Source organism: Pinus tabuliformis, chromosome 6 (assembly GCF_031772625.1).
Source record: "Pinus tabuliformis cultivar Carrire ecotype Pingquan chromosome 6, CPIR1, whole genome shotgun sequence".
NCBI lineage: Eukaryota > Viridiplantae > Streptophyta > Pinopsida > Pinales > Pinaceae > Pinus > Pinus tabuliformis.
The window spans coordinates 895,717,934-895,740,917 of record NC_142292.1 but is presented as its reverse complement, the minus strand read 5'-3'; the positions used below and the strand labels follow the sequence as shown (position 1 = coordinate 895,740,917).

At 39.3% G+C, this 22,984-nt stretch overlaps 1 protein-coding gene across 4 annotated transcripts in view; it reads left to right on the top strand.

The window, feature by feature from the left end:
• The window catches only part of LOC149261811 (extra-large guanine nucleotide-binding protein 3-like), an 88,347-nt gene that overhangs the window by 5,128 nt on the left and 60,235 nt on the right, over positions 1–22,984 (top strand). For all 4 annotated transcript variants that reach the window (XM_089422808.1, XM_089422799.1, XM_089422804.1 and 1 more), the window contains one exon: positions 680–857. In XM_089422808.1, the coding sequence (XP_089278934.1) occupies positions 680–857 (178 nt within the window). The remainder of the gene's footprint in view (positions 1–679; positions 858–22,984) is intronic.

The window sequence follows — 22,984 nt, the reverse complement described above, 5'->3', positions numbered from 1 at the left end:
TCTAAATATTTTTTCACTTCATTTAAAATTTGCAGTCCTTTTTGTTTTTATTTGTCAACAGAACCATCTTTTTATTGTTTTGCTGTCACCTTGTCCTTCCATAGGATGTACTGAAATGTTTCATCTTTTTAGTAATTTACTAATTTATCTGGGCTTTTGACAGAAAATGAATTTTACTGTCAAGTTGCCATTCAAATGAACGGTTCATAGTTCACATCACGTTATGCTAATATCAGGAACTCTGATAATCTATATGCTCATATGTGTGATCAAGGATGTGTCTATCACATCTTTCTGGTTCGACACAATTACTTTTGGATAGACTCTTTGTGGGATGAACGTTCATCTTTTACATTCAGTATTTTAAAATATCATGAAGTCATTTAATATAAATTTCTAATTTATATTAAGTGGGATGCCAAGGGATGCATAGGGTATTATCCATGTAGCACTCCATGCTACTTTCAAGGCAGTTTGTATAAATTTTCAAGTATTCATGTCTTTCTCGTATTTTCTTGGTGTTCTTGAATCTTAACTCCTGTTCACGATGAGGTTACCAACATTTGACTTTGTAGTTGTCTAATTTCGAAATATTTCTTTTTAAATTCCCTCCATTTTTGAACTTTAAACACATCTACATATATTGTTTATGTTAACTTCTTTTAATGTGACCTTACAGGCAAGAAATATATACAAGGGTGACATACTTTCAGAGGAAGAGCTGCAAAATATTAAGCTGATGATACAAAGCAACCTGTACAAATACCTTAGTATCTTGCTAGAGGCTCGTGAGCGTTTTGAGGAAGAAAGTTTGACAGAAAGAGATCACAATGCACAGGATCGACCTAACTCATCAGGTGTGCTGATATCATATCAAATAATAATGATTGATCATAGTGGAATGTAATTGACTTAAAATGATCACCTGTAAATCAGTAAAGTTGAATTCAAAGTCCCTGGATTCGGCAAACTTGAAGCAAAAAATTCAAAATTCGTTGAATTTTAAAGAAAATTGATTAAACTTGTTTGTGTTTGGCAAATTTTAAAGACAAATTCCAAAACAAATGGAACTTGAACTAATGCAGCATTAAATTTGTCTGATTTTGACCCATCTGATAAATAATTAAAATATTAAAAAGACCCAGAGACGAGCACTTGTAGATCTGCATTTTCTCTCTCTCGAGTCCGCCTACCGTGTTTTTCCTCCCGTGGTGCCACATTCATTTCTTCATATTTTCGTGGCTCTGCATATGGTATAACTTGAAGACTCAGTGCACCCAACATTGGGTTCTTTTCCTCTGAGCTCCAGACTCCTTGTATGAGGTTTTAACCTGGGTTACTCCCATACAGCAAACCACAATTAATATTATAAAAGAAAATTGAATGTCCCTTCCGTCATTACTCTAAGGCTTCTTTTCCTCTAGACTGTAAACTCCTCATTTAAGGTACTCTTGTACATCAAACCACAATTAATATTATAAAAAAAATCTATGTTCCTTTTGTGAAGTGTTGCGAACAGTGTTGAAAATATCGGTATCGGCAAAATATCGGCAAGGGTCCAGAAAATATCTTATCGGCAATATCGGCAAAAATATCGGCAAATATCGACAAGCATAAAAAATGCATAATATATTCATTTTTTTCAGATTTCTAAACATATAAAGCAATAACAACATGAACTAAACACATTGGCACATAAATATGAAGAAGGCACTGATATATATGATGTCAAATAGAAATGATACATCAAACTTCAAAGGCGATACCAAATCCTGCTGATCCCTGATAATTGCCCAATCAAGGACTCAAACAAAATAACATCACATATCCTGCTGATCCCTGATAATGATAATTGTCCAATCAAGGACTCAAACAAAATAAGTTCACATATATAAAACTTTAAAAGTATTTCATCATCATGAGTTATAAACTTATATGTAGCAAAAGTTGCAAAACAAATAAAACTAGTAGCTATCTATCTGAGACCATTGGCCTCTCCCTAGTAGCTTTCTTTCTGTCTTGTTCAGCAATTGCTTCACGAGCTTTTTGTGTAACCTCTGCACTAGAAACCATACAAGGCATTACATCTGCATCATATGCAGAGAGTCTAGCCAGATGGTATTTCAATCGTGTAACCCCTCCTGACATCTTGGTCCCACACAAGTTGCATGATATATATGCCTGATTTGCCCCACCAACAGCCTCCCCATACTCCCAAAATGGGTCCAAGGCTTTTGGCATATTTGACATTTGTAGTGAACTAATTCAAACCTAGGGCACAAAAAACAAAAAATTGGCATTAAACCCCCCAACACAAAATGAAAAAATAATAACTCTAAGTAATAACCACCTCATTAAAAAAAAATTACTACATTATTTGCATTTTGCAATGTGAATGAAAAATGGCAATAAGAGGGTGCATAAAAAAGTTGAAAAAAAAAATGAAGCTTGCTGTCCAAATATGGAGAAAACCCTTTCATTGGTTCATGGGCATGAAAATCATAGCAAATGGAAAAAAACAAAGAAACAAATTGTTGGGAGGCAAAGAGGCAAGCAAGCATAACCCTAAATCTATGAAAAAATCATTGACATAGGGGTTTTTAAGAACATACCTGTTAATGGAAGAAATGAAGTTTGTCTCACTATTCTTCAATCTTTGATCCACAAAAAAATCTTAGTTGGTGGTGATAATCGTTGTTTGATCCTCAAACCCTCCTTGACAACCACCACAAAACTCTTCTCCTTCCTTCTCCAACACTTAGAAACAAAAATGAAGAAAAAAAACCAAGTTTTCTTTTTTCTAGCCGCGGCAAAACACGCCCGGCGATATTTTCTATTGTTGCGCGATATTTTACGGATATATCGCCGATATCTCGGAAATATTGTGATATTTTTAGGAGCCTAAAATATCGCGATATTTTCTCGGCGATATTTCGGCTCACTGAAAATATCACGATATTTATGCTATTCGGCGATATTTCGCCGATATTATCTACACTGGTTGCGAACATAGCGATTTAATCGCATTTTTTTGAAAAAATCGCAAATTTTTGCCTGAAATGATTAAATTGGCCATCAGCGATCACGATTTTTTCCCAAAAAATCTTGATTTTTTTTTTTGGCCGATTTTTACCGATTTTACCGATTTTACCCTGATTTTTATGATTGTTTTCCTTTTTCGGACCCTCGCTGATTTAATCCCAATTGCGATTATCGCAACATTGCTTTTGCCCTTCCATTTAACTCCATGATTTGTATGCAAAATAATTCAATGTTCCCATCACTCATTCATTAAATGTTAATTCGTCCACCTAGAATTGAAAATAAGATGAATAATAAAGGTATCATCCTTTATACGTTTTTAAACACACAAGATCGCCATACTATTTGTGCTTTTATTTGTTGTTATTAGTTATTAATTGCATATATCTGTGTTTTTATTTATTAATTGCATATATGGCATGGTAGTGAATATCGTAGTTACCCTTCTTCTACATCTACAATTATATACGTATTTATAGTGATAATTTCTCAAAATCAAAATTGAAGAAGATGATATGAAATATATATTTAATCATGCTATTTTCATTTCTATCATGTGTGTTCATTGAGTATATTGAATTTTAGTACACATATTAGCAAAGCTAGGGAATGTTGATAGAAAGTGGGTGATAGATGAAAAATTTGCTACAAGTCTCCATGGGCCTTATTGTTAGCATTTCCATGGGCCTTATTGTTAGCATTTGCTAATGTTGAAGCGATTCATTGTTGTGTACTGAAATATTGCAGTAGAACTTGAGTAGCTATTATTACTTTTTATGCCATTACTTTTATACACTAGTATGTTTTTTTAATATAACACTGGACAAGTTAGAGAACTATCTTAGCAAGACCAGAGATTGTCATTACAAATTTTGTAGGTGGATGAAAACTTTGGTACAACCATGGGCCTTATTCTTGGCATTTGTTAAATTTGAAATGTTTCAGTGTCACATACTTGACTATTGCAGAATTACTTGATTATTGATTATTACATGCCATAACATTACTTTCATACACTATGGTTTCCTGGAAATTTCTATGATGCTATTATATTGTGTGATTGAGTAAAGTCACACTGGGTATTCTAGGTGTTACTAGATAATTTTTTTAATTAAATCACTTTGGAGGTGCATTATGCAGAGATGAGTTGATGGTCTACAATGCCATAGGCTGTTCTTCATTGTATGAATTACTTAGTTCTCAATCCACCTAGGGGTTTCAGTTACTGTGTTATTGATTTTTACTATTCAGTCCATGTCATGAATCTATAATGTCGAAGAATTGTTATAAATTGTAGTCTTCAACTTTGTTGGTGTTGTAATTATTAGGATAAAGTTTAAAATACATTGAAATGTTTGATATTCTCGACCCTTGTGTAGTTGTGCTATATATTAGCAATCAAACTTGGTTTCTTAATAATGATACCACCTCTATTCCAATTAAAATAGTTTACAATGAGGTTCAATTATGGTGTCTCCCAACAAACAATGACTACGAAGGTAGAATAATCATCAAATTTCATTGCATTAACAAATTCCTGCGAAGACACCCACTCTCCAAAGTCAGATGTGTTAATTGAAGTTAGAGATGAAAGGGTTATGCTAAATTATTTAGTGCACTATATTTGGTAGAAGAACCTGCATGTGAAGCTAAGGCGTAGTCTTACTTTCTCTTAGTGTTGACTTAGGAAAATTCTCTAATTCAAACTGAACATGCATGGATATTTTATCTCAGTTCGACTTCAGTTCAGTGAGGAAGTTTGGCTCGAGTTCAAAAGGCCAGTTTGCTTGAGTTCTAGATGTCAGTTAGACTTGAGTTCAGTGAGGCAGTTCGACTTGGGTTCAAGGAGCCAGTTCACTTGAGTTGAAGAGCAATTCAATCCTATAAAGAGATGAGCACAAACTTGGTGAATCATATGATTATGCACTAGAGAGAATTTGTGTTTTGAGCTTAGGAAAATAGTTCAAGATCAGTGTGTGAGGTTAGGGAGAGTGCATCACTTAAGGAGGCTGAGATAGCTTGCACAAGGAGGAAGTTCAGCGTGTGCAGTTGGTATAGCTGTGCAAGAGAGAGGAACAAAGAGTAAGAAGGGAAATTTTCTCAAGTGATTTGTAATTAATTATTGAGATTTTTTCTGAGCAGATCAATAAAAACACAAATTAGTAGGTTTTCCCTAGTTGGGGTTTCCTTGGTATTTCTGCTGTTTTGTTAATTGTATGCTTGTGTCTATGAATTTATTTTTCGTTGCAAATTTGTTAGATTGCTCAGTATAATTTATCAGTCAATTTCGCAGTTCAGTTTCTAGTTCTTGCATCTCAGAATACTGTTCAAATTAGCTACGGGGTATTAGAAAACTAACATGGTATCAGAGCTACAGACTGATTGAAGACCAAAAAACAGTATATTTTCCTCAGAAGCGAGTGACAATTACAGTGCAGGGTGCGCAGTTTCCACAAGAGTGTTTTCTTTTCCTGTGAAATCAAGTGCGTAGGTGTTTTCTCTAGCAAGCTTGTGCAAGGGTGTTTTTGAGCAGTTCGAGTTAGAGCATGGCATACCTGGGTCTGAGATTTGAGGACCACTTTGATGGGGCCTTGAATTTCTGTTCTTGGAAGGAGAGGATTGGTATAGTATTGGAGAAGCAGGGAGTTTGAGAATTTGTGGAGAGTCCACCAACTGCGCCATTGGATCCCCAACAACTGGCCCAACATAACAAGGACATAGGCCAAAAGAATAATCCTTGAAGGAGTCAAGGATCATATCATACCTCACCTTTTCGGAAAGAAGACAACTCAGGCCATGTGGACCATAGTTTTCAAACTGGAACCGGTCAAACCGAGATTGGTAAGATCTCAATGAAGCAATTTAAAAAAAATACATGAAATAATTAATTTTAAATGAAAAAACTATTTTTAAGATTTAAAACCATGATTCTAAATCAATTGAGAAAAAATATGTAAAGTTTGCTCATCTATATACCATGTAAAGGTGGATATATCAAAATGGCACCGAGTGCAATACATATCATCAACAAAATACATAAGCAATGAGGCTCTAAATGGCCTATAAAGTCCAAAAACAATGCTACAAGCTATGGGGCCATTGGCCTACTACAAGACTACAAGTCTACAAGTACATATTAGTGATCAACATGATCATTCCTCATCATGATCAAACTCATCACCACTACTAGACATGGGATAATCAATAGGAGCTACATAAACATCATTTGGATCAAAGTCTGAGGATGTCTCAGCCTCATTTACAACCTCAGTAGTAGCACCAGTAGCAATAAAACTAGACCTAATGGAAGCACGAGTTGGTCGAGCTGCACGACTAGTGCCTTCCATTGGTTGTTTGCCTTTGCTTGATTTGACTACTAGTTCTGGTTCCAATGGCACTACTAGATTTGCATTGGGATCAACCCCCCTAACTCCATGTCAATATCAAAATCAGGATCAAACTCAGCTGCTTCAGTCTCCTCCACCCATTTTGATGTTGGATCAATATCGTCCAACACAATGGGATCTAGATCAGGTCTTTTGTTCATCAATTGGTTGTGCCTTAGTCGAAGGTTGTATTGCACGAAGACAAGATCATTTAACCGTTTTTGTTCCAAACGATTTCTCTTCTTCGTGTGTATGCGCTAAAAACAAACCAATTGCGCTCACAACTTGAAGCACTACAAGTTTGGTTGAGGACACCAACTGCAAACTTTTGCAATTGAGGACATTGGCCGCCAAATGACTCCCACCAATGTGCTGCAAAGAAAAAAACATTAATAATTAATTAGTAACTTAGTTCATTTCATTACTTATCTACAAGTATTTACAAAGTGTTTGAATTCTAAATTTGTAAACAGTTGAACTTTAAAAGAAAAACAAATTGGAATTTCTTACTTGGTTGATCCACATCTCTTGCCATCTTTGCAAAGTTTTTCCAAAGATACCTGCTGCCATACTAAAAAGAGTAAGTTGTTTATGTATTTCCAATTGGTCAGAATGGTTAGGCACTGTTACCCACCACCAGTGGGTGACCCAATAGGAGAGATCTTCTCCTAGATTTGTTTTCAGCCGACATCCAACAACCACCTGATAGCTTTGATGTGCTGCTTTTCTCTGTCACCTGAGCCAACGATTGTATGCCCTCACTCATTTGTCATGATTGTATGTTTGAAGGTGGGCCATCCAATCCTAAAGGTGTGATTTTTCATTATGTAATTGGGTGTTGATGCTTGTTCTTTTGGGCACACTTTGGCATCGATTACTGGGAGACTTGGAAGAAGGAAGGGTTTTGATTGTACTCGTGTTCCCTTACCTTAACTAGGGGGGTAAATCCTGAATCCTAGTCCCGTGGAATCTTCTTTATTAACTATTGGCTCTAGAAAGGGCATTGCATGGGAAACCTTGATTTTGGTTGCATGGTCCATCTTCCTGATACCATATATCTCAATCCCCTCCGCTCATTATGAGCCCTTTTCACATTCTCCCTTACCTTAACTGGGGGGTTAATCCTGAATCCTAGTCCCGTAGGATCTCCTTTATTGACTATTGGCTTTAGGAAGGGCATTACATGGGAAACCTTGATTTTGGTTGCATGGTCCCACTTCCCGATACCATATATTTCACTCCCCTCCACTCATTATGAGCCCTTTTCACATTCTCCCTATCTGGGTCGACATTTATCCATTAGGTCCACAAGGTGTCAATATCCCCTTCCCTTTGTCCACAACTTGGGCCGGGCTTGGAACGATGCCTCGAAGGGTGATGCAGCTTAAAAAAAAGATAAAACTTAAAAGCATAAGAGGGCCACATACAACAGGAAATGTACCACAAAATGCAAAAGATGGTCGAGACAATAAACTTTAGCACGTGGGCAAAAGCCAAACATGAGCTCTAGCCCCTATCATTATGGCCATCACCCTGGTTCCTAGGGCCCCTATATGTGTCCCTTGCATCATTAAGGAACCCATGAATTTCCCAACCCCTCGTGGGCGATGAACTGCCCCACCTTAAGGGGGTAATCATTGCCATATCTTACACATCTTGCTTTCATCCCTTGGAGCCTTGAGCAGTAAAATAAAGAAAAATCAATAAAAGGCAAAAGACGTATGGAGAAGGTTGGGAAAACAAAGGCCAGGGCAACTCATGTATCATGATTGCTCCCTCCTACATTCATATACCCAAGGTGTGGGCCTCCCCCATCATAGTTACCCTTGTGCCATGGCATGTGGCTTGGAGCCTTCCCTTTGACCCCACTCTGTTCCATCATTATTTGACATGACACTTGCCATTTGAAGGATGTGCCTTGGATCTGTCATTCCCTTAAAGGTTGAAACCACCTAATAGGGCCCTTCATTAACTATTCATACCTAGGAAGGCAACATTAATACATGTTCAAAACCCCAAATTTGGCAGGGAAACCCATTATGAAACTCTCACTTTTGCCCTTGATTAACGAGCTTATTCACTAAATTGCGCTAATGAGTCATTGTATTGGAAGGTGAGGAGAGGCATTGGATTTTATGCAAAGTTGTAGGTGGGTTTTCATCTTGGACTTGGCCTCCCTATATGGGATTGAATCCCTCTAGAGGATCACAATGGCATTTGTAGGGTGAGCGTTGAGAGTCATGGACCTCCATTCATGTAGAGCATTGATTGCCACACCATGGGCTTCTTCAGCAACACCATTCGCTTGTTTGTGCTCCAGTTATTCGAGATGACGATGCACTTGGACCAGGATGCCCTAACCGACTACACATTGCACTTGACACTTGGCAGTTCATCCAAGGTCCAGAGGAGGCTATGCCTTCCCTAGGAAGACATGGGAGGGCATGTGTCATCTTCTAGCTCTCATTGATGGAGCAACGACTTGATTTTTAGCCATTTGGAGACCCATGAGACCCATTTGGAGCCCACAAAACCCAAATAGGGGTGTGGAGATGTTTTGCAGCACGAGGAGGATATCGTCTTCTTTATTATGATTTTTGAGGCCCCCTTCCACATTTCTATCACAAGAGGCCTCAACGCTGCCCCTCTAGGCCTCCACGCATGCATGATGTCAGCCTTGCGTGGTCTTAGGAGGGAGATTTAATTTAATTTTGAAGCTGTCATGGTTGGCTTGTAACCGTGGTTGGGTTACTTAGCACATTAGGCATGTAAAGGAGCTTTGCCTTTTGTAATTTGAACTCATAATACTTGTGTAAATAGGTGAGACCTAGTCTCATCCTAAATCTTCACACTTGGGATTTTTGAAACCTCATTAGAGATTTTCGAACTTGCAATTTGGAGAAGCATTTGGATATTTTATGGATGAATTTTGATGTTTGGATACTTTCACTATCTTTCTTGGAGCCTTTAATGTCTTGTTGATGGATGGATATACTTGACATTATCTTGTAAGTACTTTTTAATGATGTATTTCTAATTTTCTCTATGTCTAGTGCATGGAATATTGTCTCTTGATGAAATTTTGTGCCCTAGTTATTGAGAAATTTTTGCATGTGTTGCTCATTGATAATGTGAAAAGAATGTTCCTAGTGGATACTAATTGCATTTAATCCATGAAAATCAAATAACTTCATTGAAGAGGGTAAATGCTTGAAAGGGGTAGTTAGGGCTTCCTCTTTAGGCCTCCTTAAAGGATGATTTGATCAAATCAAAGTTCCCATGACTCCAACCTCCTAATGGTCTAGGGACTAGTCTTGTCCCTTGGTGGTCATTGTTAAATTTTTCTCCATAAAATTCACTTTCTTTCTTCCCCTTTAAGGATAGGGAGGCTCCCCTAGGGCTTGGTGCGAAATCTTTGTGAGGAAGGCATTTTGAATTTCGCTTGGATAGAATTCTTCCTTAGTGTCTCCTCTTGAGATTTGAAGTAATAAAACTGGGATCCTCAACAAATCAGTATGTGGAACCCTTGTGCACAGATGTATGATCTAGGCCGCATGATGATGAAGTTATGAAGCTGCAATCACAAATCTTCGATGAGCCACTGCAAAACCTAACACATACTTCGTTGCATTTCTTCTTTAGGTTTCCATGACTTTGAATAGTAGCATGAGATTTTTGCATTGGCTTAGATACTTGCAAAATAATTTGAAATCCTAACAAAAATTACAAGCCCAAACTCCTTTCTTGGCCGCACGATTATTTCCCATCTACTCCATAGATCTGAGAAAGATTTCGGTGTGGATTTAGTCCTTAATTAGTCTGCAAAAATAATCATAGTTTGTTTGCAGAAATGAAGGTTATTGAGACTACATGCCTAATATATTTATGTCATTGTTCTAGGCTTATAGATAGAATTGTGGCTAGTTCTTCAAAGCCTCACAATCATGCTTAGAAATTGATGCCCTGGAAAGGGTTGCGACCTTCAAGAGCAAAACGAAACCCTAACACCAAAATACCAAAATACCAATTCCCAGAAATGAAATGGACTATGTTTGATTAAATTCTCCCTGGCTGCAAGCAAAACAAATATTTTGAATAGTGTTCGATGCATATCAAAAGAGCTAGCGAGTGTCTCTTTATATAGTGATGAAAGGGGCATTAGAGGAGCCAACTTTAAACAAAAAGGAGGGAATTAAATTTAAATTTATATTTTGGGTTGGAGTCAATTCATTAGGTCGTTGCCTTTAGGAGGAAATTTGAATTTTTAAAATTCAAATTATTATGCCAAAACCCAAGATACAAAAAGTCGAATTTAGGTGCCCTTAACAAGATATTTAATTAATTATAATAAGACCTCATGACTTTTCCAAATAAAAGGATGCCATGTCAATTTGCTTCATTTGCCAGAGCCAAATTAACGCTGCCACATCAGCAACCCTTCAGGGTTTAGACCAAGAATTGGGGTTACGAATTTTGATTGAGCTTACCTCTCAAACCGTGAAGGTCCATGAGACGCTCCACATACCACTAGAATCAACTCGATGGGGAGAATCTGATGGTGAGGGTTTCCAATACAAACTCACTGATCTACATCATCAAAAAACTCAAGCAAGTGTGGGGTTAATCCTTTGTCCATTAAATCCAAACCCTAGAGCCTACATTATCATCTCTTGCATATGCTATGACATTTTGTAGGATGTGTACTTGCTCGACATCCAGCACTTGCTCCCGCTTTGACATCAATGACAACATACTCAACAATGTACCTACAATCCTCACTAGGAAGCCAAGGAAGAACAATCACAACCAAGCAAAGAATTCAAGGACAAGAGACTAACTACTAATAAAATCAACAATAGTAGTCATAATCAAATAAGAGAGGTACAAAATACTTATCTTTGAGGACTTGCTAGCTCCCTCTTGAACTTAGCCTTTCTTGTATCCAACTTGCAAATCAATCTTGTCCACATCTTCATCATGGTGCTAGATATGCAGCCGAAACGTTCACTCCTAGGGTTTTGACCCGAAACCCCAAGTCTTTCTTTTCCAAGCCCTTATTGGCTTGTTAGGGTTTACTAACCCTAGATATTTCATTGACTAAAATCGTAGTCAATAGTTTCAGACCCTATATTTTCACATATTTTTGCAAGTTCAATAGTCTACAGGACTTTCTTTTCATATACAAATATCATAAAGTCTCAATCAGACTAAGGCCAATTTTTTTTCGATGAGATATCTTCACATGACAGCCCCATTAAATATTGTTGCACTATTTCCAGCAACGCATTGATTTCAAATTCTTTATCTCAACGACTCATTCTTCTTAAGGTGATTTCAGTCTTTAATCTTAAGGAGCAACTCAGCCTCTTCTTCACTGATATGCCTCCAGTCATGCCAAGACTGATTAATCATGGATATCATATGTCGTTTTAGAACTTTGGTAAGATCAGGTGTCTTTCCAGGGTCCTTCACAGAACTTTTCAGGCTTGTAATGTCAAAATTCTGCTTCAATATTTTGTCATTTGAAATGTCAAGGCAATTTCTCTTTTTCAGATCAGTTGGAGGATCTAACAAGGATTATATGTGAGGCTCCAGAATTATAGCCTTGCTGGAAAAAAATCATTTTCGGGCCTCAAACCTTTCAATGCATTACATGAATTCCAATAGTCATATGAGGAAATTTCAGACTTAAATATTAGATCAAACAAAGACATCAGACCGAACTGGGTTCCTTTAATCATTCAAGATCTTTACCTTGCTAATTTAGACAAGCAAACAAGATCCCTTGATAGCAATATTTTGAATGAACAAGATAGGCTTGGACACCTTGATCCATGACTATATCCATTTTGACAGATATAGACCTGATCTCAAACAAAAACAACATACCTCACAATGCATTCAAACTTCACTGGAGTCTTTCTGAAAACTTTAACATCAGCGTCAGGTGATTTTCCTTGGCAATAATCGTTAGCAACTTCTACTGACCTTCAAGATCCTTCGATCTTCTGCTTGAGAACCATATAGCTTCCAAGATCCAATATACCAAAACAAGATGTAGAGAAGACTTTCGGCCTAAGATAATCTCGACTTGAAGAATTTCGGCTTCTCTGAGATTGTACTTAAATCTGTGCAACATATTACAGCAAATACAGTCTTGCTTTTTTAACTTTGAACAATGACTGAACTTCCTTACAATATATCCTTGTGGTCATAATTCTTCCAATCACTTGAGATATCAGTCCTCCATTGTGATAGAACTGGTCTATGATAGACAGAGACAACCATTCCTTCTAGACGTAGAATTTTTTTTTTGACTACCTATCATACCTTCATCAAGATAGATATCAAAAATAGGTTTCTTTCACTTTGCTTCTCAAGAATAGATATAAGACTGATATTTTCAGACCACTTGAGATACTGAAAGTTGGAAGTTGGAAAAATATTTGGGAGAGAATTCAGGCATGATTCAAATGGAGATGAAGCGTCTAATAGAGAATCTCAACAGTCAGAATCCAGATCCCTCAAACTTGGATGATGTTGAACAATAATTGCATGGTTCTAATCAAGCATTGGAGAATGGTTATAATGCCAAAGAATTCAACACATGTGCGGACAGGTAATAACAGACAATAGAGGCAGCTCAACATCAGGGATGGCTAGACGCGATGGTAGAGGAGTACAACTCCATAATGGTGAACGATGTCTGGGAGTTAGTGCCAAGGCCTCAAGACAGATCAGTGGTAGGTTCGAGATGGATCTACAAGATCAAATATGCTGGAGACGGCAGTGTTGAGAAATACAAGGCCAGGTTCATGGCTAAGGGGTATGCTCAAAAGAAGGAATTGACTACAAGGAGACCTTCGCCCCGGTAGCCAGGTATACGTCTATTAGGACCATGATATCTCTTGCAGCTTAGATGGGATGGGAGATTCATCAGATGGATGTCAAAACATATTTTTTGAACGGGGTAATAGAAGAAGAGGTATACATTGAACAACCAGAGGGCTTTGAGATACATGAGAAGAAGTCTCATGTATGCAAGTTGAAGAAAGCCTTGTATGGGCTGAAACAAGCACCTAGAGAATGGTATGGTCGAATTGATGGCTACTTGTAGAAGATGGGATTTGTTAAGAGTGACGTAGATCCAAATCTCTACTATCTGGTTGTAGAGAATGAGCCGCTAATCTTAGTATTGTATGTGGATGATCTCCTTTTGACAGGATTATCCAGGCTCATCGGGGATTGCAAGAAGAATCTAGCCACAAAATTCGATATGAAGGATTTGGGGCGAATGCATTATTTCCTAGGGTTGGAAGTTTGGCAGCAAAAGGGAGAGATCTTCCTTGGGCAAGGGAGATATCCTACAGAAGTCTTGAAGAGATTCAGGGTGGAGAACTGTAGACCCATGGCTACTCCAATGATCACCAACTGGAAGAAGATTGATGCATCAGAAGACAAGGATGTTGATCCCACCTTATACAGGCAGCTCATAGGGTCCCTGATGTATCTGGTCAATACCAGGTCAGACATTTGCTACGCTGTCAACACCCTTAGTCAGTTCATGGTGGAAACGAAGAGGGCGCACTGGGCACTAGCCAAACATTTTCTCAGGTATTTACAGGGAACAGTCGATTATGGACTCTTGTACACCAGGAGTAAGGATATCAGATTGAGTGGATTTACTGATGCAGATTGGGTTGGAAGTTCAGTGGATCGGAAAAGTACCTCTGCGTACTGTTTCAACATTGGATCAAGAATGACCTCCTGGTGTGGTGGGAAACAAAAGTCCGTGGGTCTGAGCTCATCTGAGGCAGAATATATGGCGGCAAGCACAACTTCGTGTGAGGCCATATGGCTTAGAAAACTGCTTGTGAACCTATTTAAAAGGAATATGGAGGCGACCAGGATCATGTGCGACAATCAGAGTTGCATCAAGCTCTCTGAGAATCTAGTGTTTCATTATAGGTCGAAGCATATTGATATCTAGTGTCACTTTGTCAGGGACTGTGTCCAATGAGGAGCTATACAGTTGAGCTACACTCCTACAGGAGAATAGGTGGCGGACATCCTCACCAAGGCCCTTAGAAGGACAAAGTTTGACTACTTCAGGGAAAAGATGAGTATGATAAAGAACCTGTTTCAGTAGTAGAAATGGGAGTGATAACAACACGGATGCAGAGGGAGTTGCAGTGCGAATGTGGTGTTGGGAGGAAGGACCAGCAGCAGCACAGATGCAGAGGGAGTTCTCATACAGATGCAACAGTGGCAGTAGCAGGGCTATGGGCAGCAGTACAGGATGCAGCAGTGTAGAGGATGTTGGGCAGGGAGGCTTAACATCAGCACAGGGATCGATGTCGGATGATCGGGGTGATACTCAGTGAGGAGTATTACTTGAGCACAATCCTTGCTAAGAGGGAGTGTTGATTTTGGGTAGCATCGGATGTGCTCTAGCCACGAAAATTGGTGGAGAGGCTAAAGCACATGAGATCTCCAATACCTAGAAATGGTTTGGGCAGATTCTAAACAGTTTGGGAGATATTAAAATAATTAATATTTTTAATGGAGTCCCTAAGTCTAAACTTAGGGAAAATAAAATATTAATGTGAATTAATATAAAATTGTGTTAGAAGGGTCCAAAAGTCATGGATCAAGCCAGAATTAATCTTAGCCGTTGATTAGGGACTTAATCTCGACCGTTGATTTGTCAACGAGAAAAGTATAAGAGGAGGCTTGAGGGTCACTTGGAGGACACACTGAGGGAGACCAGTCAGTGCAATTTCTGGAGCGGGATTAGCTGAGAAATTCAAACTAGTGGTCTGGTGAGTAGTTAAGAGGCAGCAAGTACGAAACAAAGAGAAGGGATCAGCCACTGGAGACCAGTGCCGAGGCAGGAGAGGCAGACGCAGAGGCAGCAGGGGACTACGTAGTCACTAGAGGGCCTGCGTGGGTGACGCAGAGAGGCCCAGGGCTGACGCAGAGTGTCTAGGAGCCACACAGAGGTCAGCCAAGCTGACGCTGGGACTAGGAGAAGTGCTGGAGAATTTTTCTCCCTGTGGGTAAGCCAATTTGGCACCTTGTTGTATTGAAGAATTGCTGAATAATAAAATCCTCCCTTGTTGCATCGGTTTTCCCACATTGGGTTTTTTTGGCGATTATTGTCCAAAATATTTGTGTCAAATTGTCAATGTGTTGATTCTTGTACATGTGTTTGTTTCTGTATTATGGTGTGATATCTGCAACAAAATTTATTTTGATGTTTATTGAAGGAATTTCATAAATAACTTATTGAAGAATAAGTAGGAAAAGTAAATAAGATGTTGCAGTGATAGAATTTTCACATGAGAGTCAACGGGTCAACGCGGGTAAGGGTCTTATGCGTGGGTTCAATGAGAGTGACTCGTTTCGACATGACTCATAATGACCTACGAGTCTTGAAGGGTCTTATAAGTGTCGTGCTTCATTGATTGTTGCACTCAAAGGCTGAGTCTGTTGCAGTTTGAAAGGCAAGCTATGAAGTGGTATGATTATAGCTTGCAGGATTGGTTGATCAGGTGCAAGTGACAACGTGATGACTAGCCAAGGCACCTTGAGATCTATCATCTAGTATCTCTACATCTATGACATGGTACAAAAGAGAGTGATAAGGCTCGATCATATCTCCACCGATGAGCAGATAGTTTATTTTTTGACCAAGTCGTTCCCCGGGGGAAGTTCGTGTACTTTAGAGACAAGTTGGGGCTAATGGAGATTACTCTCTCGTTGAGAGGGAGAGCTGATTTGATATCGACATGGATGGACATTCTCTCGGTAGGGAGGAGAGGCCCAAAGAATGGGTCTAAGAGGCCCAAAGTGCTCAACAGGTAGAGTTGAGTGAGTGCCTCTTGGGGAGACCCGATCACACACCAAGAAAGGGTGTAGTGAGGTTTGTGGACCCGATCACACTTCAGGAAGGGTGTAGTGAGGTCCTTCAACATCTAGATTTGATCACCAACCAGGGAAGGGTTGAGTGAGGTTCTGGACCTGATCAACCACTGGAAGGGTGTAGTGAGGTCCTTTCAGTATCTAGACCCGATCATCAACCAAGAGGGGTTGAGTGAAGTCTTGGCCCAAAGTGCTCACTAGGAAGGGTGGGTGAGTGCTAGCTAGTTGAGGTCTCAACATTTTGGCCGAAGTAGAGACCATGGGGACCGATCATTGTGGAGGAGTGAGTCCTGATATGCTGATGACATTGCCATGGGTTTGGTACGATCTCGAATATGGCCACTAGCAGATATTGATGGTAGATGATGATGTTGTTGTAGGTCAAAAGTGTTGACCTAGATGATGAATGAATTATACCTTTCTTTAGAGAGATCATGTATACAAAGAACATTTGGATAGTCATTATGAATACCTCCCTAGCTAAGAGGAAGTGTTGAATTTTATAGCTATGGTCGGTCTTCATAATATTCTTTTGTACTTGTAATATTGAAATATGAATTATATTTGCAAAAGAAAATTTATATGAAGCATGTTCTTCATGCTTGCAAGAAAAATAAATTATTTATTTGTATGCTCTTTAAGAGCGGAAAAATGAAAATTTAAATTTGTATTTTGCCTCCACAGAGACCAAGTCGGTCTGCCGAAGAGATGTGACCCTTCGCATGCACGAATCACTATGAATAGAGCTTATTCACTCTCCTCCAAAGATAATTTGGATCTGATCTGAGGCAAGAGAACTTGCATTTCTGAGGCATACCTTCTGTGGAACAGCTCGCTGATCTGAGGCATACTCTCGGTGGAATAGTGCGCATGTCTGAGGTTCTTCTCTCTGTGGATTAGTGTGAGGATTCTATAGTATAATGCACATTCTGAGGAAGAGTTGCAGACCTGTTTTCGGCCCTCTCAAAGGCCTCCTTTCTGTGATATATATCTGTGAAATGATGCGCATTATGAGGCTGATATCTGAAGTATAGTGTGAGTTCTAAGGGAGACTTGGAGGACGTTTTTGCAGAGCCCCTGTGGACAGAATTGTGGAGGGTTGACTTGGTTTTTGGAGGTTGGTCATCTTGTTGGTTAGTTGACTTTGATGTATCTCTTGTTGCATTGATTCTCTAAGGAAAAGGTTGGCCGGGTTTTTCCCCATTGTGGGTTTTCCCAGGGTAAAACTTTGTGCTCTTTGTGTGGCTGTCTCTTTATTGTATGGTTGATGTCTTCTGTGTAATTATTGAATGATGGAATTAATGAATAAGAATGTAAAAAGATCATAATCATCAAAGATAATTATCAGTTAAGAAGACTCCTTAAAAATCAACACATGTCACATACGGGAACCGAAGCTGGGTGGGGAGGATAACGACATTTCTCTTAACCACCTTAGCTAATCTGAGTTGACTATACATATATATATGTTGATAAACTATATATATGCAAAATGAGAAAAAATAATAAATTTTAGGAACAATTGAATGAGAATCTGCATTTTAATAATGTAGATTTAGTGATACTCCTTGAAAAGAAGATGATGTTGGGCACCTGAAGTAAATGCTTGACAGCGATTAATCTATGTTGATGAAGAGCTATCTGGCATTATATGAGTATCATCAATTACTATTCTATTATGTGTTTCTTCTTTCTTACAGAGCATGGTACTGATAATCGTACTTATGAAGACTCCTGAAAGCCTAGTGAACCAGCTGAATCCTGTCAGTAATTAAAAGAAGCCTGTAAAGCGTGAGATGTCTTCATGTATGCTGTAGAAAGATGAGCCAAGAATCATATTGTTTTGACAGTTAAACAAAATGACACTATGCTGTTTATAATGAGCTGTGTCTGTCCAGTCTCGTAACTTTGTGTTTTAGTTTGGTCATATTCAAGCATAGATACAAATCCGAAAATGTATATACTGAAAACAAATGGTCACAACTTTTTCGATATGGATCTAGAGAAAACATCCACGATTTGCAAAAGTATAACCTTATGGCATCTTTTTGACTTGGTATTTCATTCTAGGCTGGGTTAATCCCATTATGGCTGACAATAACCTTAGCTATGCCTCAGCGTAGTATTTACTCACTCCTTAATTCACACTAAGGGTAATGGGCCCCGTAAAGGAAGGAAGCTGCTTCGGGCTGACAAGATTGTCATCCATCATTCATTAAAGGCTTCTAATCAAATCTAATTAGGAGTGTAGAACGATGAATCAGAGAGACTCTAAAATCTGCCTGAGCAGAGCTAAGTACCAGGACACGGAGGACTGATAATGATGATTGGTTTTGGCAGGCCTACTACAACTTGCCTGTAGTTTGTGAGAGTGCAATCCTCAAAAGAAACATGCCTTACTCGAGCAGAGAAGGGAAACACTGTCCCAAAAGCAAGGATGGGGGTGGGTGGGTGATGTGGGAGGATTGGGGACACATTGGAGAGGGGGATGTAGGCTAAGCAAGAATACTTACAAGATCACTTGCAGGGGTCCAAGAAGATGCCACAAAGGCCGGCCTTAATTCAGGGAGTGCAAATTCAGTAGCCCAAGAGTTAATACAAATAAATGGATAAAACTAGCATATGAAATTGCATTCTGACCAATGTTTTAAGACTCCGACTCTGACTCCGACTCGGCCGAGGATCGACTCCGACTCCGACTCCGAAACGGTAATGACTCGGCCGGCTCGATTTCAATGACTCGGTCGTTGTAAAAAATACATTAAATATTTTTTTTATTTATTAAAAAACATAATTTTAAATATTTTAAACATAATTTTAAAGATTTTTATTCATGTTTCCAAACACATAGCATTATAATATAGATGGAAGACAACATATGATCAAAGTAGGCTCATGAACCAATCCACTATATCAAAATGGTACCCAATGGCAATACATAGTCAACTGTCATACATGATCAAAGACTCAAAACAAAATACAAATAACCAAGGAGGCTAGAAATGGCCTCTACAACAAAAGTAAACTGTGATGGTGACCAGACTGCAATACTAGTTCTACTGGCTAGTAGCTACTGCCAGAGGAGCCAAGATCATCTCGACCAATCTCTGGATCATCATCATCAGAGTCAGACAAGGGGCCCCATGGCTCCTCATCATCATCATCGTCTCCAACTGCAACTGTAGAAGTGGTACCAGTACCACTAGCAGGCTGTGCAGCAGATGCAAGCTGAGATAGAGTAGATATGCGGCTGCGCTTTTGTCGTGGCTGAGCAGAGGAAGCACCTACAACTGGAGTCCTTGCTGGTTGTGAGATTGAGGCTGGTGGATTGGGATCTGCATCCAACTGAACAGGCTGAATTTGAACAACATGTTCAAGTTCATCAAGATCCTCATCAGGATCAAACTCTGGTGGACGACTCTCCACTACCCAATCTGATGTTGGATCAATGTCTTCCAACACAATGGGATCTGAATCAGGGCTTTTGTTCAGCAATTGGTTTCGTCTGAGCCGAAGGTTGTATTGGACAAAAACTAGATCATTCAACCGTTTTTGATCCAAACGGTTTCTCTTCTTTGTGTGAATCCTCTCAAAGACAGACCAATTGCGCTCACACCCAGATGCACTGCAAGTTTGACTCAAAATACGAATTGCAAACCTTTGCAATTGAGGGCACTGGCCACCAAAGGCCTCCCACCATTGTGCTGCAAAAAACATAGGAGTGTAATGAATTATGAGTTAGATGAAGGCTGAAGCTCAACAAAATTACAAATTATATCTAACTTTCAAATTATAAATGATTTAACAAACTTTAATAAAAAAAAGTAAAACTGTAAAACCATTAAGAAATTGAAAATTGAAATTTTTGTTTACCTGGCTCATCTGCTTCTCTTGCAATCTTTGCTAGGTTCTTCCCAAAGGTACCTGTTGCATTGCTGAAGGATGTGACCTGTTGATGTATCTCCAGCTGATCAGACTCCGATGGGATCATGCGTTCAATGCAATCAACCAGTCCATCTCTGACCTCCCCCCTCAAAGCTCCTGACTCCTTAGCTTTATAATGATACCGTGGGTTCAAAAAATACCCAGCTGCATGTATAGGGCGATGGAGTTGATTGTTCCATCTTTCATCAATGATTGCCCAAATGGGCCCATACTTTGCCACTCTATCCTTGTATGCTGTCTTTATTTGCTCCTTTGCTTGATCCATAGCCTCATAAATGAAGCCCATAGCCAACCTTTCCCCATCCACCAACCGCAACACCTTAACTAGTGGCTCAGCAAGCTTCACAATCTCTGCTGCCTTTCTCCAAAAAGTTTCTTCATGGACTTTCCTTTTCAATTCTTTGCCTTCTGGTTTGTTAGATCAATTGCTTTGATTCCATTCATCACTGGAAAACATCTTTTGCAAGTTTCTATGTTGGGAAAGCATAGATTGCAATGTCAAAAAATGTGTAGCAAATCTAGTGATGGCAGGCCTAATAATATCCTTGCCTCCAGTGTGTTTCCTCATGAGACTCAAAACCAGTGTATGATTGTAGATAAATTTTGTTATGCTTTTGGCATGATCTACAGTGTTTCTGACCCAATCTAATTTTCCAATATCCTCAAGCATGAGGTCTATGCAATGTGCAGCGCATGGGGTCCAAAAGATGGTCTTGTGTTTTTCCTCTAACAGTTTACCAGCAAGAACATAGTTAGAGGCATTATCTGTGATGATTTGAACAACATTAGCCACCCCCACCTCCTCAATAACCTGATCCAATAGTTGAAACAACAAGTGGCCATCTTTTACCTTATCAGATGCATCAACTGATTTTAAAAACATGGTTCCCTGTGGGCAGAAGACAAGAAAGTTTATGATGGTACGGTTTCTTTGATCAGTCCATCCATCTGACATGATGGTACACCCTGTTCTTGCCCATGAGTCCCTGAACTCTTGCAAATACTCATTAATGGATTGAATTTCTTTCTGCAAACGAAACCCCCTTAGCTCTTGCATAGTAGGGCCTTTGAAGCCTTTTCCAGCAGCATGTATGGCATCAAACATAGGCTCATAATATGGTGAACGAGCAACATTAAAGGGGATATCAGCATCATACCACCATATAGCTATGTAGTCACAAGCAGTCTCCCTCAATTCTTTCTTCCAATGGTCATCTAAAGTGGGCTGAATTTGACCTTTACTAACTTCAGGACCATGTGCATCTGATGGAGAGGAGGGAGTGAAATAACTTTTGATAGTCACATCACCCTTTGTCAAATTCATTCTACCCTTTCCCTTATCTTGAACAGAACCAAAAGAGGGAGGAACATAACGGAAAGGGTTGGATGCCTCAGTTTGAGGGATAGAGGAAGAACCCTCAAAATCATAGTGGGGGTTGGTAGCCATCATTTTTTGTATCTCCCTCTTCCTCCCAATTTCAGCCTGTATCTCTTTTTGCCTAGCCTTATCTTCTTTAAATTTCTCAAAGCTGGCCAACAAATTCTTTCTAATCTCCTCAATTTCTGATGAGGTACATGGGGTAATTTGGCCTCTAATCCCTGCCAAGTGTTGTTTCAGCCTATTAATGCCCCCAGGACCTTCCTTAATTTTCCTATGGCAAAATTTGCAATGCATCTGACTATCAACCATTTCAACATATGCCCAAGCAGGATCTTTTGCTCTAGGTGCCATTTTTTGACTAGGAAAACAATCTGAAAATGAAAAAAAATAAAAATTGATTCAATGTTCATTTATTTGACAAAAAACACTCTCTAAGCTTTCTTGATATGCACCTAAAATTTACTAAGCAAAAACAGATTTATAGAGGTGGAAAAAAATACCTCCAGGCACAAACTGCCTCCTCAAGCTTGCTCCAAGAATCAGCTCCTCAATGCTGCTCCAAATGGCTGCCCAAGAAGCTCCTCACTCCAGCTACAATGCTCTTCCAAGACTCCTCACTGCTGCTCCAAAACAAGCTCAAGAACTGCTCGCTAATTCTCAAAGAAGACTCTCACTCAAATGCATAAGACCGCTGTGAGTGAATGAGAACATTGGGGTGTCTTAAATAGGGTTTGGGAGGGGGAAATGGACCCCAAAAGCATTTAACAAATTACTATTACCCTTTGGAATCCATAAACTGCATTTAACTTTGTCAAAAATTACCAAAAAAGTGAATTTTTTTTATCATTTACGCTGCCCAGCCGTCCCAACAGTGACTCGGCCGAGTCATAACGGACCCGGCCGGGTTGACCGAGTCACATATGACTCGGCCGAGTCATTGGATGACTCGGCCGAGTCATATGTGACTCGGTCAACCGGACCGGTTAGCTCGCCGAGTCACTCCCCAGGCCTTTGACTCGGTTCGACTCGGCCGAGTCGGAGTCGATTCGGCCGTTTTGTAAAACAGTGATTCTGACTACTTGGTTGATATTGAAAGTCATGACTTGAGTTGAGCCTTTCAGGAACTTAGCCAAAATTCATGGTGGGAGCTGGAGAATAGGCATATGCCTCAAGTGCAGAGTCCAGATCTTAAAAAACCAAGAAATGCTCAGGATAACTGATGATTGCAATGGTAAAAAATGTCAACAACACACCCAAACTAAAATGTCAACAACACATTCCCTCCCCAATATTCTTCCAACTTCCA